This window comes from Nerophis ophidion, linkage group LG10 (genome assembly GCF_033978795.1).
Source record: "Nerophis ophidion isolate RoL-2023_Sa linkage group LG10, RoL_Noph_v1.0, whole genome shotgun sequence".
In the NCBI taxonomy this organism is placed as follows: domain Eukaryota; kingdom Metazoa; phylum Chordata; class Actinopteri; order Syngnathiformes; family Syngnathidae; genus Nerophis; species Nerophis ophidion.
In genome coordinates this window covers 47965909-47992200 of record NC_084620.1, presented here as the reverse complement: position 1 = coordinate 47992200, position 26292 = coordinate 47965909, and the positions used below count along the sequence as shown (strand labels likewise).

General features: G+C 34.5%; 1 protein-coding gene across 8 annotated transcripts in view; it reads left to right on the top strand.

Moving 5' to 3' along the window:
- osbpl8 (oxysterol binding protein-like 8) overlaps positions 1-26292 on the top strand; it is a 200896-nt gene that overhangs the window by 98649 nt on the left and 75955 nt on the right. For 5 of the 8 annotated variants that reach the window (XM_061913980.1, XM_061913979.1, XM_061913982.1 and 2 more), the window contains one exon: positions 1777-1989. In XM_061913980.1, coding sequence (XP_061769964.1) covers positions 1777-1989 — 213 coding nt within the window. Of the gene's footprint in view, positions 1-1776; positions 1990-11595; positions 11777-26292 lie in introns of those variants that run through there. The other 3 variants (XM_061913983.1, XM_061913986.1, XM_061913988.1) reach the window with 3 other exon arrangements.

Here is a 26292-nt window from a genome sequence, read left to right as displayed (position 1 = left end):
CGACTGTGTTGGATCCATTATGGATTGAACTCACAGTATCATGTTAGACCCGCTCGACATCCATTGCTTTCCTCCTCTCCAAGGTTCTCATAGTCATCATTGTCACCGATGTCCCACTGGGTCATTGTCACCGACGTCCCACTGGGTGTGAGTTTTCCTTGCCCAAATGTGGGCCTACCGAGGATGTCGTAGTGGTTTGTGCAGCCCTTTGAGACACTAGTGATTTAGGGCTATATAAGTAAACATTGATTGATTGATTGATATATACAGTATAGGTATGAATGTATATAGGTATATAAAAGTGTATATATATATATATATGTATATATATATATATATATCTATAAAGGTATATACAGTATAGGTACATATATATACATGTGTATATATATACATGTGTATATATATATATATATACATATATATAATAGTATATACACAAAGGGACAGCGTGGCGCAGTGGAAGAGTGGTCCCCGGTTCAATCCCCACCTAGTACCAACCTCGTCACGTCCGTTGTGTCCTGAGCAAGACACTTGACCACCCTTGCTCCTGATGGGTGCTGGTTAGCGCCTTGCATGGCAGCCCCCGCCATCAGTGTGTGAATGTGTGTGTGAATGGGTAAATGTGGAAGTAGTGTCAAAGGGATTTGAGTACCTTGAAGGTAGAAAAGCGCTATACAAGTACAACCCAGATATATATGCTTTTATATATATATATATATATATATATATATTTATATATATATATATATATATATATATATATATATATATATATATATATATATATATATATATATATATATATATATATATATATATATACATATATATATGTATACACATATAATTTATGTATATGTAGGGTGATGGGTCAAATGCAGAGAATAGTTTTGCCACACCTAGTGTTTGTGTGACAATCATTGGCACTTTAACTTAAATATGTATGTATATATTTATATATCTATATACATATATCCATCCATCCATTTTCTACCGCTTATTCCCTTTCGGAGTCGCGGGGGGCGCTGGCGCCTATCTCAGCTACAATCGGGCGGAAGGCGGGGTACACCCTGGACAAGTCGCCACCTCATCGCAGGGCCAACACAGATAGACAGACAACATTCACACTCACATTCACACACTAGGGCCAATTTAGTGTTGCCAATCAACCTATCCCCAGGTGCATGTCTTTGGAAGTGGGAGGAAGCCGGAGTACCCGGAGGGAACCCACGCATTCACGGGGAGAACATGCAAACTCCACACAGAAAGATCCCGAGCCTGGATTTGAACCCAGGACTGCAGGACCTTCGTATTGTGAGGCAGATGCACTAACCCCTCTGCCACCGTGAAGCCCTATATATACATATATATATTTATATATATATGTATGTATATATATATACATTGATGACATATATATTGATTATATATATATATATATATATATATATAAATACAGTATATATATAAATTGATACATATATACTTATGAGACAAATATTGATGATATATATAGCTATATATACAGATGAGATGTATATTGATGATATATAGATATAAATATATATATATATATAATATGCATATACTGTATATATATATATATATATATATATATATATATATATATATATATATATATATATATACATACATATATATACTTGATAAAATCAAATATTTGTATGTAATGTTCAAGTGACATTGATACATAATGATTGACAAAAGTGTGTCACATGTTTAGTCCTGATGGATTTTGCTGTGTGTCTGCAGCAGCCATAGTGTCCGCTGATGACACGCTCCTTCTGACACCAGGCAGGATGAGCCAGCGCCAGGTCAAGGACGGGGACAAGGACAAAGACAAGGACAAAGACAAAGACAAGGAAAAGGACAAGGACAAGGAGAAAGAAGCAGGCCTCCAAACACCCAACCGGGAAGTCATCGCCTCTCCCTCGTCGCTCAGCACGGGTGTCAGCTACAGTCACGGTATGTGTCATATCTACAGTAAAATACTACATCACCACCTGCACACATGGGAAAGGTTTTTTCTGGTCGGTAAATTGTTACAATATGAAATAAATTATCCAAAAACATCTCTTTAAATTACTATTATTTGAATACTTTGTAATCTTTAAATCATGATATTGAACCTATTAGTAGCACAGGGCTGTCAAATGTAATTAGTTAACCATTGTAATTAATCACAAAAAAATGATCGCATTAATCATGAACACACTTAAGATGAATCATGCATTTTATTTTAAGCGTACAAACTCTTTTATGTCAACCACTACACAGTCAGTGGTCACATCAAGACTACTCAGTACAAAAATGAGGGAGGAGACTTCGAGTGATGGTCTTGCTGAAACTAAATATTCTATTTCAAATGAGACCTGAAAGAGAAACTAAATATCACACTTAAAATACATCCTGAAATAACTTTAGATAAAAGTAAACATGATACTTAAAATACATTCTGAAAGAACTTTGGATAAAACTAAATATATGATATTTAAAATACATCCTGAAAGAACATTAGATAAAACTAAATATATTTAAAATACATCCTGAAAGAACTTTAGATAAAACTAAATATGATATTTAAAATACATCCCGAAAAAAAACTTTACATAAAATTAAACATTATACTTAAAATACATCGGGAAATAACTTTGGATAAAAATAAACAGGATACCTAAAATACATTCCGAAAGAACTTTACATAAAACTAAATGATATTTAAAATATATCCTGAAAGAACTTTAGATAAAACTAAACATCATACTTAAAATACATCCTGAAATAACTTTAGATAAAACTAAACATTATACCTAAAATACATCCTGAAAGAACTTTAGATAAAACTAAACATCATACTTAAAATATATTCTGAAAGAACTTTTGATAAATCTAAACATGATATTTAAAATACATCCTGAAAGAACTTTAGATAAAACTAAATATGATATTTAAAATTAATCCTGAAAGAGCTTTAGACAGAACTAAACATTACAGTTAAAATACATCCTGAAAGAACTTTTGATAAAACTAAATATGATATTTAAAATACATCCTGAAAGAACTTTAGATCAAACTAAATATGATATTTAAAATACATCCTGAAAAAAACTTTACATAAAACTAAACATTATACCTAAAATGAATTCTGAAATAACTTTGGATTAAACTAAACATGATACTTACAATACATTCTGAAATAACTTTAGATAAAACTAAACATGATATTTAAAATTTATCCGGAAAGAACTTTAGATAAAACCAAATATGATGTTTAAAATATATCCTGAAAAAACTTTGGATAAAACTAAACATGAAACTTACAATACATTCTAAAATAACTTCAGATAAAACTAAACATGATACTTAAAATACATTCTGAAAGAACTTTAGATAAAACTGAATATCCATCCATCCATCCATTCTCTACCGCTCACTCCCTTTTGGGGTCGCGGGGGGCGCTGGCGCCTATCTCAGCTACAATCGGGCGGAAGGCGGGGTACACCCTGGACAAGTCGCCACCTCATCGCAGGGCCAACACAGATAGACAGACAACATTCACACTCACATTCACACACTAGGGCCAATTTAGTGTTGCCAATCAACCTATCCCCAGGTGCATGTCTTTGGAAGTGGGAGGAAGCCGGAGTACCCGGAGGGAACCCACGCATTCACGGGGAGAACATGCAAACTCCACACAGAAAGATCCCGAGCCTGGATTTGAACCCAGGACTGCAGGACCTTCGTATTGTGAGGCAGACGCACTAACCCCTCTGCCACCGTGAAGCCCTCAAAACTGAATATGATAGTTAAAATACATCCTGAAAGAACTTTATATAAAACTATATATATGATATTTAAAACACACCCTGAAAGAGTTAAAACAAAATATGTTATTTAAAATACATCCTGAAATAACTTTAGATATACTAAACATTATACTAAAAATACATCCAAAAAATAACTTTAGATAAAACTAAACATAATACTTAATATACATCTGGAAAGAACTTTAGATAAAACTAAACATTATACTTAAAATACATCCTGAAAGAACTTTATATAAACCTGTTGCAATGAACTTTGGATAAACTTAAACATAAAATACATCATGAAAGAACTTTAGATAAAACTAAACATTATACTAAAGATACATCCTAAAAGAACGTTAGATAAAACTAAATACGATACTTAAAATACATTCTGATAGAACATTAGATAAAACTAAACATGATATTGAAAATACATCCTGAAAGAACTTTAGATTAAACTAAACATGATACTTAAATACATCCTGAAAGAACTTTAGATAAAATTAAATATATTTCAAATACATCCTGAAAGAATTTTATATAAAACTATATAAATGATATTTAAAACACAACCTGAAAGAGTTCAAACTAAATATTTCATTTAAAAAACATTCTGAAATAATCTTAGATATAACCAAACATTATACTAAAAATACATCCTGAAAGAACTTTAGATTAAACTAAACATGATACTTAAATACATCCTGAAAGAACTTTAGATAAAATTAAATATATTTCAAATACATCCTGAAAGAATTTTATATAAAACTATATAAATGATATTTAAAACACAACCTGAAAGAGTTCAAACTAAATATTTCATTTAAAAAACATTCTGAAATAATCTTAGATATAACCAAACATTATACTAAAAATACATCCTGAAAGAACTTTAGATAAAACTAAACATAATACTTAAATTATATTCTGAAAGAACTTTTGATAAAAACTAAACATGATACGTACAATGCATCCTGAAAGAACTTTAGATAAAACTAAACATTATAGTTAAAATACATCCTGAAAGAACTTTAGATAAAATTAAATCTGATATCTAAAATACATTCTGAAATAAGTTTAGATAAAACTAAATAAATGATGTTTAAAATACACCCTGAAAGAACTTTGGATAAAACTAATTATATAATATTTAAAATACATCCTGAAAGAACTTTAGATAAAACTAAATGTGATATTTAAAATATATTCTGAAAGAACTGTAGATAAAATTGATAGCAAATCAATGACATGTATTCAAGTACAACATTTTAAAAATGTTTCTTATAAGACATTCTGACAATCAAAGTGCATTTGTGTACAAATATTGAGCTCTTTTCTTAAACTATTTTAACCATGCAACCAAGTAATTAGCTGTGATTAATCATGATTCATCAAAATTCCAAAATGCGATTAATCCGATTCAAAAAACAATCATTTGACAGCCCTCATTTTGAATAATTATCAATCAATCAATCAATGTTTACTTATATAGCCCTAAATCACTAGTGTCTCAAAGGGCTGCACAGACCACCACGACATCCTCGGTGTATTCTAACAATTTTATTTGTAGATTTCAAGGCGAGTTTATACTTTTACTTATTGGTCTTAGAATTGTTTTGTTTTTTTTCATTAAAACAGATTCAGAAATTTGTTTTTAATTAATCATTTATCACGACATAATTCATCTGTTGATTGAAATACAAATACAAAATGAAATGAGACCTTTAAAAAAAACAAATAGGAATCTCTTATTGATGCCAATTTGTAGGATCCTGTTTGTGTATTTATACTATAGATTAGGGGTGTCAAACGTACGGCCCGCGGGCCGGATTAGGCCCACGAACAGATTTTATCCGGCCCGCGGGATGAGTTCGCTAAGTATACAAATTAACCTGAAATTTTTGAATGAAAGAAACGGCTCTTCTGCATGTGTTTACTGGATGTTGCAATAACAATTCTTTGTATTTCTGTAGATCAGGGGTCGGCAACCTGCGGCTCTTGGATCACTCTGATGTGGCTCAGCTGCATACTTGCCGACCCCCCCATTTTACCAGGAGGTTTTCCAAATTTCATTGCCTCTCCCAAAAATCTCCTCAGGATACACAATCTCAGATTTTCACCCAGACAACAATATTGAGGCCGTGCCGTGATCGCAATGCCTTAAACGTCTTCTCCACCATGTCGTAGCGTCCGCTTTAATACTATGCTATCTGAGTGCCGGCTGGCGACATCTAGTGTGCGGCTGCTGACTCAACGCACAAGCAACTGCAAGGCATAGTTAGTTGTTCAACAGCCATACAGGTTACACTGAGGGTTGTGATATAAACAACTTTAGCACTCTTACTAATATGCGTCACACTGTGAACCCAAACCAAACAAGAATGATAAACACATTTCGGGAGAACATCTACACTGTAACACATTATAAACGCAACATAACAAATACCGAGAATTCCATGCATCCCTAACTCTCCCCCCCCCTGCTGTAGATGATGGTACATATGTACAAATAAACCACATGATGTTAGTACATCAATCGAGGAAAATGATCAAACTACATACATGTCATACTGTAATTTGATTTTGATATTTTTGTATCTGGATAGATTGAAAATGAACACCATTGAGTTGACTGATGAACATTATCACATCATTCTTTCAGAAAATATAAGTATCGACAAATAAAGATAGAATACTATGAATTTACCATGAATTGATTAACGAGTTGAAAAACTTATTGGGGTGTTACCATTTAGTGGTCAAATGTACGGAATATGTACTGAACTGTGCAATCTACTAATAAAAGTATCAATCAATACTATTAACCGCAACATGTAAGTGTAAAAATACAACAACATTATGATTTGTACAATTTCAGAATGTGCTTCTTATATTTTTAAACACAGAAAACAATCTGAAGGTGTCTTTATTTTTGAGTTATCGTGCAGGGATTTTACCAGTCCGGCCCACTTTGGAGTAGATTTTTTGTCCATGTGGCCCCCGATCTAAAATGAGTTTGACACCCCTGCTATACACACACACACACACACACACACACACACACACACACACACACACACACACACACACACACACGTGTATGTATGTATATGTAAACATGTGTAGCTTGAGTTTTGACTGCCTATTGATGAGAATAGCATCTCATGGTAGATACGTTATGGACGTGCATGGAATCTTTGAGCAGGCCTAACTTCCATACCACAAAAATAAGCATGTTTCCCCACACTTGATATATTTCTCCTCTTGTGCAGCCAGATGTTGTGGTGCTGCACAGGTCCGCATCTCTGCAAGACGGTGACTCACACAGTCTGTCCTTCTGCAGCTCATTCCACTCTTTTTGTGGGTTCACACCTTCATGGACTCTTGCAAATGAAGAAAATAGTGGGAGTTGTACAATGACTTTTAGAGAATGTTGTTATCTGAAAATTAGGTTTGCTGGGATTGGTGCTGTGTCAGTGTGCCCTCTTGTGGATGGTGCCGGTTAGTAGATTGCACTTGTTGTCATTTGAGCCTCAGAAAATATGATGATGTCATTTGATAGCATATTTCCATATTTTTTTCATTTGTAACTCCAGGTTGTAATGCCTAATTTTTATGGTATAATTTATCAAAAGCTGTAATGCAGTCCTGCCCTCAACAGAAACATGGTTGATTTGAATAAGATAATATAAAATCCAAGGTAAATAAATATGTACTATTGAAATTGCTTTTACTGGAAAATACAATTAACTTAGTTACTATTTACTCTCCATTAAATGGAACTACTAGATATTCTCCATTAAATGGAACTAAGCTACATGTGTAACTAATACCACAGAATTGTAGCAAGCTTCACTACATGCATCAAAATCACACAGAGACACACACGCACAAACTATATATATATATATATATATATATATATATATATATATATATATATATATATATATATATATATGTATATAGTGTGTGTGCGTGTGTGTGTGTGTGTCACACACATATATGTATGTATATATATATATATATATATATATATATATATATATATATATATATATATGAGTGGGGAAAAAAGGTATTTAGTCAGCCACCGATTGTGCAAGTTCTCCCATTTAAAATGATGACAGAGGTCTGTAATTTTCATCATTGGTACACTTCAACTGTGAGAGACAGAATGTGAAAAAAAATCCAGAAATTCACATTGTAGGAATTTTAAAGAATTTATTTGTAAATTATGGTGAAAAATAAGTATTTGGTCAACCATTCAAAGCTCTCACTGATGGAAGGAGGTTTTGGCACAAAATCTCACGATACTGGCCCCATTCATTCTTTCATTTACACAGATCAATCGTCCTGTCCCCTTAGCAGAAAAACAGCTCCAAAGCATGATGTTTCCACCCCCATGCTTCACAGTAGGTATGGTGTTCTTGGGATGCCACTCAGTATTGTTCTTCCTACAAACACGACGAGTTGAGTTTATACCAAAATGGATACATGGATGATACAGCAGAGGATTGGGAGAATGTCATGTGGGCAGATGGAACCAAAATAGAACTTTTTGGTATAAACTCAACTCGTCGTGTTTTATATATATATATATATATATATATATATATATATATATATATATATATATATATATATATATATATATATATAATAATGAATAGGTTATTTTTGATGTAGAATCATATATGTGTGTATGTTGGACATTCACACAATAATAATATATATTTTTTTGGTGTAGAATCTTATGTATGAATGTTGGACATTCACACAATAATAAAAACAACGATAACAATAATAGTAAATTAGTTTTTGATGTAGAATCCTATATGTGTGAATGTTGGATATTCACACAATATTAATAATAAATATATAATTTTTGGGTGTAGAATATTTTATGTGTGAATGGTTGGACATTCACTCAATATAAATAATGATAATACATTTATTATTTTTGGGTGTAGAATCTTACATGTGTGGATGTTGGACATTCACACTATAATAATAACAATAATAATAATCCTCACCTATGGTCAAGAGCTTTGGGTCATGATCGAAAGGATAGGATCACAGGTACAAGCGGCCGAAATTAGTTTCCTCCGCTTAGAGATAGGGTGATGCCATCCGGGAGGAACTCAAAGTAAAGCCGCTGCTCCTCCACATTGAGAGGAGCCAGATGAGGTGGTTCGGGCATCTGGTCAGGATGCCACCCGAACGCCTCCCTAGGAAGGTGTTTAGGTCACGTCCAACTGGGAGGAGGCCACAGGGAAGACCCAGGACACGTTGGGAAGACTATGTCTCCCGGCTGGCCTGGGAACGCCTCGGGATCCCCCGGGAAGAGCTGGACGAAGTGGCTGGGGAGAGGGAAGTCTGGGCTTCCCTGCTTAGGCTGCTGCCCCCGCGACCCGACCTCGGATAAGCGGAAGATGATGGATGGATGTATAATAATAATAATAATAGTTGAGTTGTAATAATGATAATAATAATAATAATAAAAAATAAATACATTATTTTTGTTTGTAGAATTGTAATTGTGTTAATGTTTGGATATTCACTCAATAGTAATAATGAATGCTTGGACATTCACCCTATATTAATAATAATAATAATAATGATAATAATATTAATAGAAAAATAATGAATATGTGTGTATGTTGGACATTCACAAAATAATAATAATAATAACAAGTATATTGTTTTGGTGTGGAATCTTATATGTATGAATGTTGAACATTCACATAATAATAATACATACATATATTTATTTTGTTGGAGAATCCTATATGCGTGAATGTTAGACATTCATACAATAATAATATTAGTAATAATAGATTAGTGTTTGGTGTAGAATCCTATATGTTGTCAAAGTTAGTTTGTGACGAACGCCAAGATACAGAGAAGGAGGCAGGCATGGAGTGAGAAAACATGATTTAATTTAAAACACTAAGGCAAAAAACAAACAAAGGGTAAAAACAAAAATCGCGCACGTGGGCGGATAACAAACAAAAAGGCCTAGCGTGGAAGCTAGCAGGTATCGAGTAAGAAACAGAAGTCGTACTTATAATATGAAAACAAACTTGGAAGCAGGGAGCAAAAGACAATAAGCTATAAACCGCTATCAAATATATCTTACCGCAAAGCTGCATTGACACGATATGATACGACACGACACGACAGGTAGCAACGACAAGAGCGACAATAATCCAGTCCTGACTGGAGGACAAAAGCAGGTAGAAATAGGAGCGGGATGATTGACACCAGGTGTGGCCAGGTGCCAATCAGGCGCAGCTGAGGGGAAGCATTGCACAGGGAAAATAAACAGGAAACAGACAAAATAAGAGCGCTGACACGAACTAAACCCAGGGAATACTAAACACACTGAGGAAAAACTAAAACACAAACAAACTGTCAGGGGCAAGCCTGACATATGTGTGAATGTTGGGCATTCACCCAATAATAATAATAAATAGATGATTTTTTTTGGTGTACAATATTTTGTGTGTGAATGCTTGGACATTCACACAATAATAACAATAAAAATAATAAATAGATGTTTTGGTGTAGAATCTTACATGTATGAATGTTGGACATTCACACAATTAATGGGCTGATAAAAAGAAGAAGCTTGCAACAGGTTGACAGCACAATGCGCACCCTGAACTCCATTGTAAAAATGTGCGTTTCTACATCTGTTGTGTTTTTTTAATTTTATTTTATGCTTAAATCTACCATGTTCACATTGATTAAGTTTGGAGTTATGTTACCTTTAATTCAGTGTTGTTATTTTTTTTTTGGGTTATAGTTGTAGCACCTACTCAGTGGCTTAGTGGGTAGAGTGTCCGCCCTGAGATAGGTAGGTTGTGAGTTCAAACCCAAGCCGAGTCATACCAAAGACTATAAAAATGGGACCCGTTACCGAAATGGGACCCGTTACCTCCCTGCTTGGCACTCAGCATCAAGGGTTGGAATTGGGTTTACATCACCAAAAATGATTCCCGGGCGCTGCCACCGCTGCTGCTCACTGCTCCCTTCACCTCCCAGGGGGTGAACAAGAGGATGGGTCAAATGCAGAGGAAACATTTCACCACACCCAGTGTGTGTGTGAGACAATCATTGGTACTTTAATCTTTAATTTTAATATTTGAACGATGATAAATGGATGTGTCGTGGCAGTTGCGGATGTCACCAATGCAGCAGGTTAAGGAAACACCTGATTGCCTTTCCAAACACATCTTCAATGAACTGCCAAACAGAAAGTTTAAAGTTTAATGGCTTTACAAAAAAACACTTAAACAAACAAAGTCTAAGTTTGTTGTGTTCTTTGTGGTGTTTTTGAAACAGCACCAATTTTTTCCCCTAGAAATTTTCAACTAACTTAAGTGTGTTGGCAGGAGGATTTGGTTGTAATTTGGACATTTTCAGAATGTGCTTGTTGTATTTTATCAAAAGTAAGTCACAGAATGTGAAGTTGTCCTTATTTTTAAGTTATCATGCCATGTTTTTTTTTACCATGTGGGTAATAGATTTTCCTCCATGTGGCTCCTGAGCTCGACATGGTCATACCCGCTGTCAAGATTGACTTTAGAAAAGTGCCCCAAAGACTTGTGAGCAGATAATACTGTATCATCTCCTTCTTTTTGGGACTGAGAAGGCTAAATAGTGAAGAGCAGCTGAGGTCAGCGTGGATTTAAAGTTCAGCTTGCGGGATTACGGCCTGTTAGACGGGGTTACCATGGCAGCCGGGATGCCCGCGCTTATCCTGACCCTCAGCCAATCCCGGTCCACCTCTGACGGAGGACTCCTAAGAGGGAGACCGAGGCTGAACAGTGGCACAGGTGGAGGCAAACGGGACGGCTGCGGAGGTCGGATGGCGACTTGGAAGGCTGCAAGGACTGGGATATGCTGAGATGGTCGCAGGCTCGTCAGGACCTAAAGTAAGCGTGTTTGGATCCCATTGGCGGATTTTTAGGATCATGTACTCACCAGGTCCAAAAGGAAAGGATTGATGAGACCGTGGTTGTAAGAGGGAAGTGGAACATAGAGTCGCGGAAGAAGATGAGGACTTCTTTGTTCTAAAGCTAATCCAGGCTTACAGGGTCTAGCAGGAGTCTTAAAGGGGACCTGCATGTTTTTTTAACTTTACCTGTCATTCACAGTCCTTACGTAAGACAACAACACGTTTTTATTATGCATTCTAAATCGTAAATAAACGATAGCAAAAGTCAGCTAACAATGGAGATTATAGGAGGTGCTCTATTCCGCCTAAAAACCTCCAAAAAACACCCTCCATCAAGGTTTTATATATACACACTGTAAGTATATATGTAGTATCTAGAAACATTCATAATAACATGTAATATTTTCCTATTTTGATCATTTTAGGCATACAGTAGTGTATTAATTTCACAGACGCATCACAACGTTCACTTTCCCTTCAACAACAATACTTTTTATTTGGTTATGCATTCTAAATCATAAATAAACAATAGCAAAAGTCAGCTAGCAATTGAGCTAATAGGAGTCACTCTTTTCTGCCTAAAAACCTCTTAAAAAACCTCCATCAACTTTTTATACACACACTGTAAGTGTTTATGTAGTATCTAGTAACATTCAAAATAACATGTAATATTTACTTATTTTGATCATTGTAAGCATACGGCGGTGTATTAATTTCACAGACCCATCACAACGTTCACTTTCCCTTCAACAAAGCTACTTTTTATTTGGTTATGCATTCTAAATCGCAAATAAACGTTAGCAAAAGTCAGTTAACAATTGAGCTAATTGGAGTTGCTCTATTCCGCCTAGAAACCTCTAAAAAAAAAAAAAAACCTCCATAAAGGTTTTATACACACACTGTAAGTATCTATGTAGTATCTAGTAACAGTCATAATAACATGTAATGTATACTTATTTTGATCATTTTAAGCATACGGTGGCGTATTCATTTCACAGACGCATCACAATGTTTACTTTACTTTCAACAACAATACTACTTTTTATTTTGTGATGCGGTGTAAATCGTAGCTAAACATTAGCAAAAGTCAGATAGCAATGGAGCGAATAGGAGTCGCTCTATTCCGCCTATAAAGCACTCTAAAAGACCTCCAAGGTTTTATATACACACTGTAAATACATATGTAGTATCTAGTAACATTCATAATAACATGTAATATTTACTTTTTTTGGATAATTTTAAGCATACGGTGGTGTATTCAATTTTCCAGACGCATCACAACGTTCACTTTCCCTTCAACAAAAACACTACTTTTTATTTTTTGATGCATTGTAAATCGTAAATAAGAGTTAGCAAAATTTAGCTAGCCATGGAGCGAATAGGAGTCGCTCTATTCCGCCTATAAAGTGCTGTAAAAAAAACCTCTAAGGTTTTATATACACACTGTAAATATATATGTAGTATCTAGTAACATTCATAATAACATGTAATATTTTCATATTTTGATCTTTTGAAGCATACGGTAGTTTATTAATTTCACAGACGCAACACAACATTCACTTTCCCTTCAACAACAACACTACTTTTTATTTTTCATGCATTCTAAATCGTAAATAAACACTAGGCAAATGAAAGTCGCTCTATTCTGCCTATAAAGCGCTGAAAAACCTTCATCAAAGTTGTATACACACTGTAAGTATATATGTAGTATCTATAACATTCATAATAACATGTACTATTTAAATTGTTGGATAATTTCAAGCATACGGCGGCGTATTAATTTCATAGACGCATCACAACGTTCACTTTCCCTTCAACAACAAGGCTACTAATCATGGCAGACTTGATGAGAAACAACAAAGACTACTTTGGGACAAATGATGATCCAGAGACTTCTGTTTTTGAGCCTGAATATTAGGAGGATGATCTACGAGTTTTAGAAGCGGTGTGCTAAACAGATGCAGTGTTAGTCAAACACCAAGCATCATGTAGCAGTATTGCTAAGTGCTAAACAAGATATACAAACATTATAAAACGACCACTTACTGTACAATGTCTGCTCTCACTGGGATAAAGATTGACTGGATGTTTATGTTTGGGCACCACACGATTTGATTCAATTCATGAATCAATTCTCAATTCAAAATCAGTACTTTTTAATAACATTGGGTGACAGTACTATGATGAACTACATTCCTCCATAAAATAGATAACGACTCCAATTTTTATATTACTTAAAAGAAAAGTGGTTTTGTTTAATATAATTCTACCAAAACATTTACTAAAATGGCTGGACAGGACAGATTTTGAAAATAAAAATAAATTTTAATAGATTTTTTTTTTAAGAAATTCGAAATCATTAAAAATAAGAATTGCAATTCATTCCCAAAAAATTTTTCTTCCAATCCTAATGTTTATATCTTCCTCTTTACATGAATAATCAATCATAATTCTCGCAAAAAGTTAGGAGAAATGGTGGCCGCAAAGGAGCGTATTTTCGTGTCTTTCTGGCCATCTGCGGGTCTAAGTTGGATGTCAAAGTTGACCAACTTTTGGGTTTATGTCCACAACCTTCTACTCTCCAGGTGAGAGGCATGATTTATCATCCAGAATTACCTTTCACCAACTCAGAGGCGATGCAGCGGCTCAATATGTCAATATACCAACATAAGGTAGTTGTCTCTCTAAAAGTAGTTCCTCTGCGTTAGCACATATAATAACAATATTGCTAATACTTGTAGATGGCGTATTGTTTGGCGCTTTTTGGATGCTTTTAGAGGACTTTACGGGCGCACTAGTGTTCTTCCATTTGCTGCATTGTTAGCCACCTCTTACTTGCCATATTTTACGTTTCAGAATGCATTAAAAAAAGCATTTTTGTCTTACAGTAGGATTGTTAATGATAGGAAAAAAGTAAAGTTCCCCTTTAAAACTGGAAATGTTGATCTTTACACTTAAGTTTTATAAAACCCAAAACCGGTGAAGTTGTCACGTTGTGTAAATGATAAATAAAAAGAGAATACAATGATTTTCAAATCCTTTTCAACTTATATTCAATTGAATCGACTGCAAAGACAAGATATTTAATGTACACACTGAAAAACATTATTTTTTTTTGCAAATAATCATTAACTTGGAATTTAATGGCAGCAAAAAAGTTGTCACAGGGGCATTTTACCACTGTGTTACATGGCCTTTCTTTTTAACAACACTCAGTAAACGTTCGAGGAACTGAGGAGACACATTTTTAAAGTGGAATTATTTCCCATTCTTGCTTGATGTACATCTTAAGTTGTTCAACAGTCCGGGGTCTCCGTTGTGCTATTTTAGGCTTCTTATTGCGCCACACATTTTCAATGGGAGACAGATCTTGACTACAGGCAGGCCAGTCTAGTACCCGCACTCTTTTACTATGAAGCCATGCTGTTGTAACATGTTGTTTGGCATTGTCTTGCTGAAATAAGCAGGGGCGTCCATGATAACCTTGCCTGGATGGCAGCATATGTTGCTCCAAAACCTGTATGTATCTTTCAGCATTAATGGTGCCTTCACAGATGTGTAAGATACCCATGCCTTGGGCACTAATACCATCACAGATGCTGGCTTTTACACTTTGCGCCTAGAACACTCCGGATGGTTCTTTTCCTCTTTGGTCCAGAGAACACAACGTCCACAGTTTCCAAAAACAATTTGAAATTTGGACTCGTCAGACCACAGAACACTTTTCCACTTTGCATCAGTCCATCTTAGATGAGCTCGGTCCCAGCAAATCCGGCAGCGTTTCTGGGTGTTGTTGATGAATGGCTTTCGCTTTGCATAGTAGAGTTTTAACTTGCACTTACAGATGTAGCGACCAACTGTAGTTACTGAGAGTGGTTTTCTGAAGTGTTCCTGAGCCTATGTGGTGATACCTTTACACACTGAGGTCGCTTTTTGACGCAGTACCGCCTGACGTATCCAAAGTCCATTATATCATCGTTTACGTGCAGGGATTTTTCCAGATTTTCTGAACGGACCTTAGATGGTGAAATCCCTGAATTTGATCCACTAGCTCAGGGGTAGGGGACCTAAGGCTCTAGAGCCAGATGTGGTTATTTTGATGACTGCATCCGGCTCTCAGATAAATCTTAGCTGACATTGCTTAACACAATAATTATGAATAATTCCGCTGGAATTCACAGTGCTAAAAATAATGTTCAAAATATAAAGCATTCTCATGCATTTAAATCCATCCATCCGTTTTCTACCGCACCTGTTCAAGAAGTCGCATTAATGGTAAGACGTATTTTATGTCACGATGGTAGGGTTGCAGCTTGCTGCGGTGTCGTTCTTCCAGGAAGGACTACTCGGGACATGGCATTTAGGTAAAAACATGATTTAATTTTAACTAAAAAAATATACAAAGAAAAATCACTCACAGCGTAGGCACAACTTGGGCTAAGGAACAAAGGTAACGCATAAACAGACTAAGAACATAAATCAAACAAAACTTACTTGGCATGAAGCACGAAACTATGGCAAGGCATGAAACAAGTCAGCACAGGGCGACTGACTGGCAAAGACGAGCTTAAATACTGCCTCTGATTAGTGCTCGGGAAGCAGGTGAGCGGGCATTTTGTCCACCAGAGACAGGTGGACAAAATGAGTAACAGAGGAAACCAGACAAGGGAGTGGAAAAAAACAGGAACTTAAAGAGTCCAAAGGACAAACAGCACATGGCCAAACAAAAACATGATCAACAGACATGACATTTTATTTATTATTGGTTAGCTTCAGAATAACAATGTTATTAAAAAGAATAAGAGACTTATTATACTCTAAATATGTTGGTCTTACATAAAAATGCACGCATTTAGTTGTATTCGGTGTTAAAAAATATGATATGGCTCTCACGGAAATACATTTTGAAATATTTGGCTTTCATGGCTCTCTCAGCCAAAAAGGTTCCCGACCCCTGCACTAGCTGGTTGAGAAATGTTGTTCTTAAACTATTTGCTCATGTATTTGTTGAAAAAGTGGTGACCCTCGCCCCGTCCTTGTTTGTGAATGACTGAGCATTTCATGTAAGCTGCTTTTATACCCAATCATGGCACCCACCTGTTCCCAATTCACTTCACTCCAACCTCTGGTGAGGGCGGTCACACTCTCCGTTCCCTCCTTCCCTGCTTGCTCTCTCTGTCTTTGTCTTGTCTGAACTTTTTTAAAAGCTTCTTTCTTTGCGCTGTCCTCTAATCCAAATTTCAATATCAATATGATCAGCTGGACTATTGACACAGTCTTTTCGACAAGAAAAAGAGGTCTGGGGAAGCCCGACTGCCCTGATGGAACCATCGCTGCGGGTTACGTGAGGGACTCCTGGAACACATGGAGGATCATGTGCCTCTCAGCCCTTTCCATCGAGGACGTCGAAGACATCTACCTATTTGGAGCTGTGATCGCGGGGCACTTGCTGATTGGGCTGGGCATTGCTCTGGTGCAGGGGTCACCAACATTTTTGAAACCAAGAGCTACTTCTTGGGTACTGATTAATGCGAAGGGCCACCAGTTTGATACACACTTAAATAACACTTAAATACATCTATATATATATATATATATATATATATATATATATATATATATATATATATATATAAAAAGGGTATTTCTGTCTGTCATTCCGTCGTACATTTTTTTTCCTTTTACAAAAGGTTTTTTGTAGGGAATAAATGATGAAAAAACACTTAAATGAACGGTTTAAAAGAGGAGAAAACATGAAAAAAATGAAAATTAAATTTTGAAACATAGTTTATCGTCAATTTGGACTCTTTAAAATTCAAAATTGAACCGAAAAAAAATTAAGACAAAAACTAGCTAATTCGAATCTTTTTGAAAAAATCAAAAAAAGAATTTTTGGGACGTCATTAAAAATGTTTCCTGATTAATATTATTTTTTTATTTTGATGACATGTTTTAAATAGGTTAAAATCCAATCTGCACTTTGTTAGAATATATAACAAATTGGACCAAGCTATATTTCTAACAAAGACAAATCATTATTTCTTCTAGATTTTCCGGATCAAAAATTTTAAAAGAAATTCCAAACACTTTGAAATAAGATTTAAAATGTATTCTACAGTCTTTCTAGATTTGCCAGAATAATTTTTTTCAATCTCAATCATAATAAGTTTGAAGAAATATTTCAAAAATATTCTTTGTTGAAAAAACAGAAGCTAAAATTAAGAATTCAATTAAAATGTATTTATTATCCTTTACAATTAAAAAAAAATCTTGAACATTGATTTAAATTTTCAGGAAAGAATAGGAAGGAATTTAAAAGGTAAAAAGGTATATTTGTTTAAAAATCCTAGAATCATTTTTAAGGTTGTATTTTTTCTCTAAAATTGTCTTTCTGAAAGTTATAAGAAGCAAAGTAAAAAAAATAAATGAATTTATTTAAAAAAATGAAGACAAGGTCTTTAAAATATTTTCTTGGATTTTCAAATTCTATTTGAGTTTTGTCTCTCAAAATTAAAAATGTCGAGCAAAAGGAGACCAGCTTGCTAGTAAATAAATAAAATTAAAAAAATAGAGGCAGCTCACTGGTAAGTGCTGCTATTTGAGCTATTTTTAGAACAGGCCAGCGGGCTACTCATCTGGTCCTTACGGGCTACCTGGTGCCCGCGGGCACCGCGTTGGTGACCCCTGCTCTGGTGTATCGACAAATTCGGAAGACGATGGCAAACACTCAAGGGGCCCAACGGCTGTTCAACGCAATGGAAGGATTGGGTCGGGCTGTGGGAACACAGACTGGGGCGATATCTGAGTTGAATCGCAAAATGGATCTCATCTTGGAAAAGTTTGCAGAGAATCAATAATTAATTGGAATGAAGAAAATCCAGCATGGACAACAGATAGATAAGTCACTATTTTTGTCTCCTCGAAGAAAGCAACAACTTCTTAATCTACAATTTGGACTCCCTTGAATGGCCTTGGCATGGGAACGGTTTGTTCTGAAGATAATCTCCCGAGGCCTCCTCAAAGATGGAGGCTTTTGACCTTCCTTTTTGTCAACAACACCTGTAGCTGAAATTTATCGGCCTCTGGCATACGAAAACATTCATCATCTTTCCCAAAGTTATTTGGGTATATACGCACACACATGACCCCCACCCTTGAAATCAATGCCTTCACCACTGCTTAATTCCTCTGGGGCTGTGGATGGCTGAGCATCGCTATACAGCGGCAGCGAGTCCCCTCAAACCCACCCCCTCCCTCTGTTGCAAGTGGTGTGATATACGTACTATGTCTAATATGTGTGCCATGCTATGTGAGTTTTTTTTCCTTGGACTTAGTCTGGACCCTCCTGAGGATCTAGCCTTAGACTGATGTTTTTTTACTCCCCTTCCTCTCACCCAATGTTACCCTTTTCTCACCTTTTTAAGGAGCGCCATAAAAAAGGCTGATCCTTTGGCGGTCCCGTCTTGTCTCTCTGTAACGTATGTCTGCTCTTAGCGGGACTTGTACCAAAAAAATTAATCTCGTTGTACTTGTGCAATGACAATAAAGATCTATTCTATTCTATTCTAATTAGCCCGTTCACCTGTGAGATGTTCCAAAAAAGTGTTTGATGAGCATTCCTCAACGTTTAGTCTTTTTTGCCACTTGTGCCTGCTTTTTGTTGCGGGCATCAAATTCCAAATTAGCTAATATTTGCAAAAAATAACATTTTCCAGTGTGAACATTAAATATCTTGTCTTTGCAGTCTATTCAATAGAACATAAGTTGAAAAGGATTTGCAAATCATTGTATTTTGTTTTTGTTATGATTTTTGTTATGATTTACACAACCTGTCAACTTCAATGGTTTTGGGTTTTGTAGTACAATGTCTCTGAAAGGTCACTTTTTAAGCCTTTCAGTTCCTGTATGCATAATAATGCAACATGTCTTATGTTTAAGAACAAGTGTCAAATGGAAAATGTTGTTTGTTCTCTAAAATATGACAGATGAGTTATAAGAAAAAAATGCAATATTTGTCAGAGAGGTATTAATTTAGCTGTACTGTAGGTTCATAATAATAATAATAATAATAATGATAATGATAATAATAATTGTGATGATTGTAGTTTGACTTGAGTTGAACTTCCTAAATGACACAATTACACACCTATTACTTACTTTAGGATTAACCAAAATAAAACAAATTCAATTGCATTATTTTTATTAGTAATTGTATTAAATTAGTTTATATTTTGAATCACCAATTTAAAAAGTCAAAATGTTTTTTTTAGTATTTTCTCATTTTGAAACCTTTTGTTTTGACAGTGTCACTTCCCGTATTGTTTTTGCTTATGATAATTATCAATAAATAATATTATTGCACAAAATATGAAAGAATAGTTAGATGATTCCACACATTGAACCAAATTTACTGAAATGAGTTTATGAAGTATAATGTAATGAAATACCAGTAATTAACATTTAATATGATTAATAAAATTACAAAAAAAACCAAGAGAAAATATTATTGTATTTGTCTTTTTTAAAATGACGTTGTGGTTGTAGTTTGACCTTCAATGGCTTATCAGGGTTAAATGGGACCTTGAACATTTAATTACATAATTGTTTCGATTTTGAAGTATACCTGCACATTTTTATTTTTTTTTTGCCTATTGTTCACTTAAACTTCGACTTAGAAAAACTTTATTTATCCACAAGGGGAAATAGCTCCACACAGTAGCTCAGTTTCAAAGGATGGAAAGGGAAAGGTTGGAAAGGATAATGCCATTATTAAGTAGATGTCATGGTTGGGCTTGGATTTAAGTTTTTTCTGTGACGCAGATGAGGATTAGCACGAGGAAGACGTGACTGTGAGTCCATATTTTTATTTAACACCATAACTAACTATAACTAATCAAAGATAAACAAAAGCGCTCACAAGGAGGTACAGAACTTGGCTACAAAATACAAACATGAAACAAAACACTTGCTCGATGGCATGAAATGACAATAAAGTATAAACTTAGACAACACGAAGGCATGACTATATACAAACAAAACAAAACTAGCACTGTGGCATAAATACACAAACTTACATGGCATGGAACTGTGGACGAGGGCATGAAGGTTGGAACAGCATGGGTAGGGTGTGTGCGTGTGTGAAGATCCCAGAATGAAGACAAGAAAAAGAGTGACTTAAGTAGCTATGATAATTAGTGAAAACAGGTGTGAGGCTGAGGACAGGGACGTGACATGACAGGTTAAAAGAAGACGAAAACAAACCAGGAAGTGCCAAAACAGAACTTAAATGTCCATAAAACTAAACATAACCTGACCAAAACCAAAACATAAACTTACAGGTGTGACAGTAGACTAAACATGTGCACTAATAATGTGAAATAGTAGCAATATAAAATACAACATATATGTAATATTTATATATTACATATACAGTATATATTATATTATATTTTTACATAATATATACAATATATAACACATCCCAATGATCATGTACAATATTACAGTATTTGTAACTGCTGCAGCTTAAAATAGAGGGTAGATCCAGGAGAAAATAGACATTATAAAAAAAGAGAGGTATCGAACATAGTAGTGGTCAGGTAATAGACAGATATAATCTCTTGCTGGAACCAGTGCGCAATGAAGGAGTTCTGGAATGGAACCCTGTGGGAACGAAGCTGAAAGAGCCTGTTGGAGTATAAGCTCCACTGTCCCTTAATTTTCTGGTGGAGTGGGTGGGCAGGATTGTCCATGATGGCCAGCAGTTTGTCCAGTGTCCTCCTGTCCCTCACTGACAAAAAAAGCCTCCAATAGTTTGGCCGGATCGGTTTGTCAATCCGGTTTAAGTCCCTTTTGCTGGTGCTGCTGCCCCGACGGAACCACTGCAAAGTACAGGGCACTGGCCACAACAGACTGATAAAAGATCTCCAACCGCTTGCATCTCCAACAGTTTGCTGCATGCATTAAAGGACCTAAGCATCCTCATGCCCTTCTTGTAAACAGCTTTGCAGTTGTCCTTCCAGTCCAGTCTGCTGTATAAGTGGACTTCCAGGTACTTGTACTGCCCCTCTACTGCCACCTCCTGGCCCTTGAAGTTAATGGGCTCTTCTTGAACTCAATGACCAGCTCCTTGGTCTTGTCCACATTAAGGAGCAGATGTTTCGCCCGAGGCCACTCCACAAAGTCAGCGATCAGTTTTCCTGTACTCCAATTCCTGTCCCTCTCCGATACACCCTACCACAGCAGAGTCATCAGAGTATTTCTGCAGGTAGGCAGGACCTGGAAATATATTGGTAGTCTGAGGTGTACAGGGTGAACAGGAAAGGAGATAGGACGGTTCCCTATGGAGCACCTTCACCACTGACCACAGAGTCCGACAAGGATCTCTCCCAGTCGCACAAACTGGGGCCTGTCAGACAAGTAATCAGTGATCCAGGAGACAATAGATGAACTGACACCCATCCTGAGCGAATTGTGACTCATCAGACTCGGTTGAATGGTGTTAAAGGCACTGGAGAAATCAAAGAACTTGATCCTCACAGACCCCCTCCCACCATCCAGGTGAGAGGATAGACCAGGGGTCACCAACCTTTTTGAAACCAAGAGCTACTTCTTGGGTACTGATTAATGCGAAGGGCTACCAGTTTGATACACACTTAAATAAATTGCCAGAAATAGCCAATTTGCTCACTCTACCTTTAATAAATAAATCTATATATATCAAAAAATGGGTATTTCTGTCTATCATTCTGTCGTACATTTTTTTCCTTTTACGGAAGTTTTTTGTAGAGAATAAATGATGAAAAAAACACTTAATTGAACGGTTTAAAAGGGGAGAAAACAAGAAAAAGATGAAAATGTTATTTTGAAACATAGTTTATCTTCAATTTCGACTCTTTAAAATTCAAAATTCAACCGAAAAAAATAAAGAGTAAAAAATAGCTAATTTGAATCTTTTTTTAAAAATTTTAAAAATTTGTGGAACATCATTAGTAATTTTTCCTGATTAAGATTAATTTTAGAATTTTGATGACATGTTTTAAATAGGTTAAAATCCAATCTGCACTTTGTTAGAATATATAACAAATTGGACCAAGCTATATTTCTAACAAAGACAAATCATTATTTCTTCTAGATTTTCCAGAACAAAAATTTTAAAAGAAATTCAAAATACTTTTGAATAAGATTTAAATTTGATTCTACAGATTTTCTTGATTTGCCAGGGTATTTTTTTATTTTTATTTTAATCATAATACGTTTGAAGAAATATTTCACAAATATTCTTCATCGAAAAAAACAGAAGCTAAAATGAAGAATAAAAATAAAATGTATTTGTTGGTGACCTCTGGGCTAGACGATGCAACTGGTAGATATCAGCATCTTCCACTCCTACATGGGGCTGATATGCAAACTGTCGAGAGTCCAGAAAAGGAGCCATCAGGGGTCTCAGCTGAACCAGCACAAGTCTCTCAAGAACCTTCATGACTTGAGACGTTAGGGCAACCGGTCTGAAGTCATTCAAGCCCAATAGGCTGGGCTTCTTGGGCACCGGCACTATGCAGGATGTTTTCCATAGCGCTGGTATCCGTTCTAACTTCAGACCCAGGTTGAAGATCATCAGGAGAAAATCTCCTGATGATTGAAGGAACCCCTCATGAAACAGTTCTGTAGAGATGAAGTATTCTTGTGATTTTTCCCACACCTACATATTGCGCTCTACCACGGTATCGAGCACTGTTCTCTGGATAATCCAATCAAGACATATATATATATATATATATGTATATATATATATATATATATATATATATATATATATACATATACACACTATATATATATGTCTGTGTGTGCGTTTGTGTATATATATATTTATATATATATAATGTGTGTGTCTGTGCGTGTGTTTATATATATGTATATATATATACACACACACATATATATATACACACACACATTTTATATATATATATACACACACATATGTATGTGTGTGTGTGTGCGTGTATATATTTGCGTATATGTATATATATACTGTGTACATATATGCATATATATATGTGTGTATGTTTATATTTATATATATATATATGTATATATATATACACTTACACACACATATATATATATATGTGTGTATGTATATATATATGTATATATATATACGCATACACTTTATATATATATAAACACACAAGTGAGTGAGTGAGTGAGTGAGTGAGTGAGCGACTGAGTGAGAAAACCGGAAATGGTACAATATGATACAGCATATGTCTGCAGCTAAATTAGGAGCCTTTGTAACCCATTTTGAAATACTCCTATTATCATTTATATACCAAATAATATATTGTGATATACAGTATATATATCATTAGTGCAAGATGTTGCAATATATATCGCCATATAGATTTGATGCCACATCCCCACTTTCCACTTCATTATGCACTCATTATTGTAAAAAAAAGTAGTTGTAGAATATTGTCAGAGTTAGAGCATCCAAAGAGGTCTTTAACATTATGAGAGCTCTGGAGAGTGTGGATTGATATGGCTTACATATCAAATAATACTGGTACCAAAATAGTGTGTTAAAAACGATATTGGTGTTTAAACTGTAACTTAAAAAATTGGAAAACATGCAATGGAAAAATAAATAAAACAATGCCAAACTATTTATTGTTTAGGAGTTTTGTGGCAGATTTATATTACAAGTACTTTTAAGTGTATAAATTAAATAAGAAATTCTTATATTTTCTGAATCTGAAATAAAATAAACAAAAATAAAAACAAACTGTTGTAATTATTTCAGAAATATAAAAGATATTGTGCGTAAAACAACTTAATTGTCGATACTCATAATTCCGAGGGTTCTTGAATGCATCCTCACTCGCCGTAATTGTCATTAGTGCATAATGAGGAAGTGCTGTGCCTTGTCTTGTTGTTGTTGTTGTTGTTGCTATGGTTACTGGCTCCCAAAGCAGCGCTAAAGCTGTGATGAGGGCAGCTGTTGGCGTGCTCAGGTGGGCAATAATGTTTTAAAAGAGCAGGTGTGCTGGTTTCTTGATGCTACTTTACTTTTAAGACGTTACTTGTACGATATTATCTCCAGGTGCTTGTTTCATTGATTAAGCAACACGATAGCGACTCCTTTTTTCATATTGATAACAACACTGATTTAAATTAATCTATTTTTCGAGCAATGACAGGTAAAAAATAAATAAATAAATAAAATTATTGGGGATCCAAAAGCGCCCCACTCATAAAAGTGTTATGTAGAAATCATAAAAATGTTTTAATTTTTTTTTTTAATTCAAAGCTTATATATAAGTAAATGTCTCAACTTCAGGTTGGTCAATAAAAAATTTAAACCGAAATTATGTTTTAAGCCCTTTTTGTTGAGGATATATGACAAAAACACAAAATATGCAATATTTTCCCCAAAAATTAATTTTCAAAGTGAAATATTTAGCCTCAAATAGGTCAATAATTCACCATTGATTGTATTTAACGTTAATTTTTGGAGCAATGACAATTAAAAAACAAAAACAAAAATAACACCACTAAAATTCTTGGGGATCCAAAAGCGCCCCACTCATAAAAAAGTAAAAAAATATACATTTTAAATATTTTTTTTAATTCAACGCTTAAAGTAAATGTCTCAACTTCAGGTCAGTCAGTAAAAAGGTAATACATATAAATCCAAATTATGATTTCAGCCTTTTTTGTCAAAGATTTATGGCGAAAACACAAAATATGCAATAATTAAGCTCCTACATTTTTTTAAGTGAAATATTTCATTTGAAATAATTGGATCCTCAAATAGGTCAATAATTCATCATTGATTGTATTTTATGGTTGTTGTTTTTTTAGCAATGACAGTACAAAATAAATTCCACTAAAATTCTTGGGGATTCTTAAGTGACACACTTATAAAATTGTTGTTTAAAAGACATAAAAATGTAAAAAAAATATATATATATATATATATATATATATATATATATATATATATATATATATATATATATATATATATATATATATATATATATGTCTTGATTGGATTATCCAGAAAAAAAAAAATATATAATATATATATATATATATATATATATATATATATATATATAATCTTAAATGAATTCAAAGCTTACAGTAAATGTCTCAACTTCAGGTCAGTCGATTAAAAAGTTAATAAACAAAAATAGAAATTGTGTTTTAAGCCTTTTTTGTCAAAGATTAATGGCAAAAACACAAAATATGCAATATTAAACCTCCTAAAAAAAATTCAGTGAAATATTTGATTTGAAGTAATTGGATCCTCAAACATGTCAATAAATCATCATTGATTTTATTGTATGTTTTTTTTTGAGCCATGACAATTAAAAACAAAAAAAAACACAAAAATTCTTGAGGATCCAAAAGCGCCCCACTCATATAAGTGTTGTATAAAAGACATAAAAATGTTACAAATATATATATATTGTCTTAATT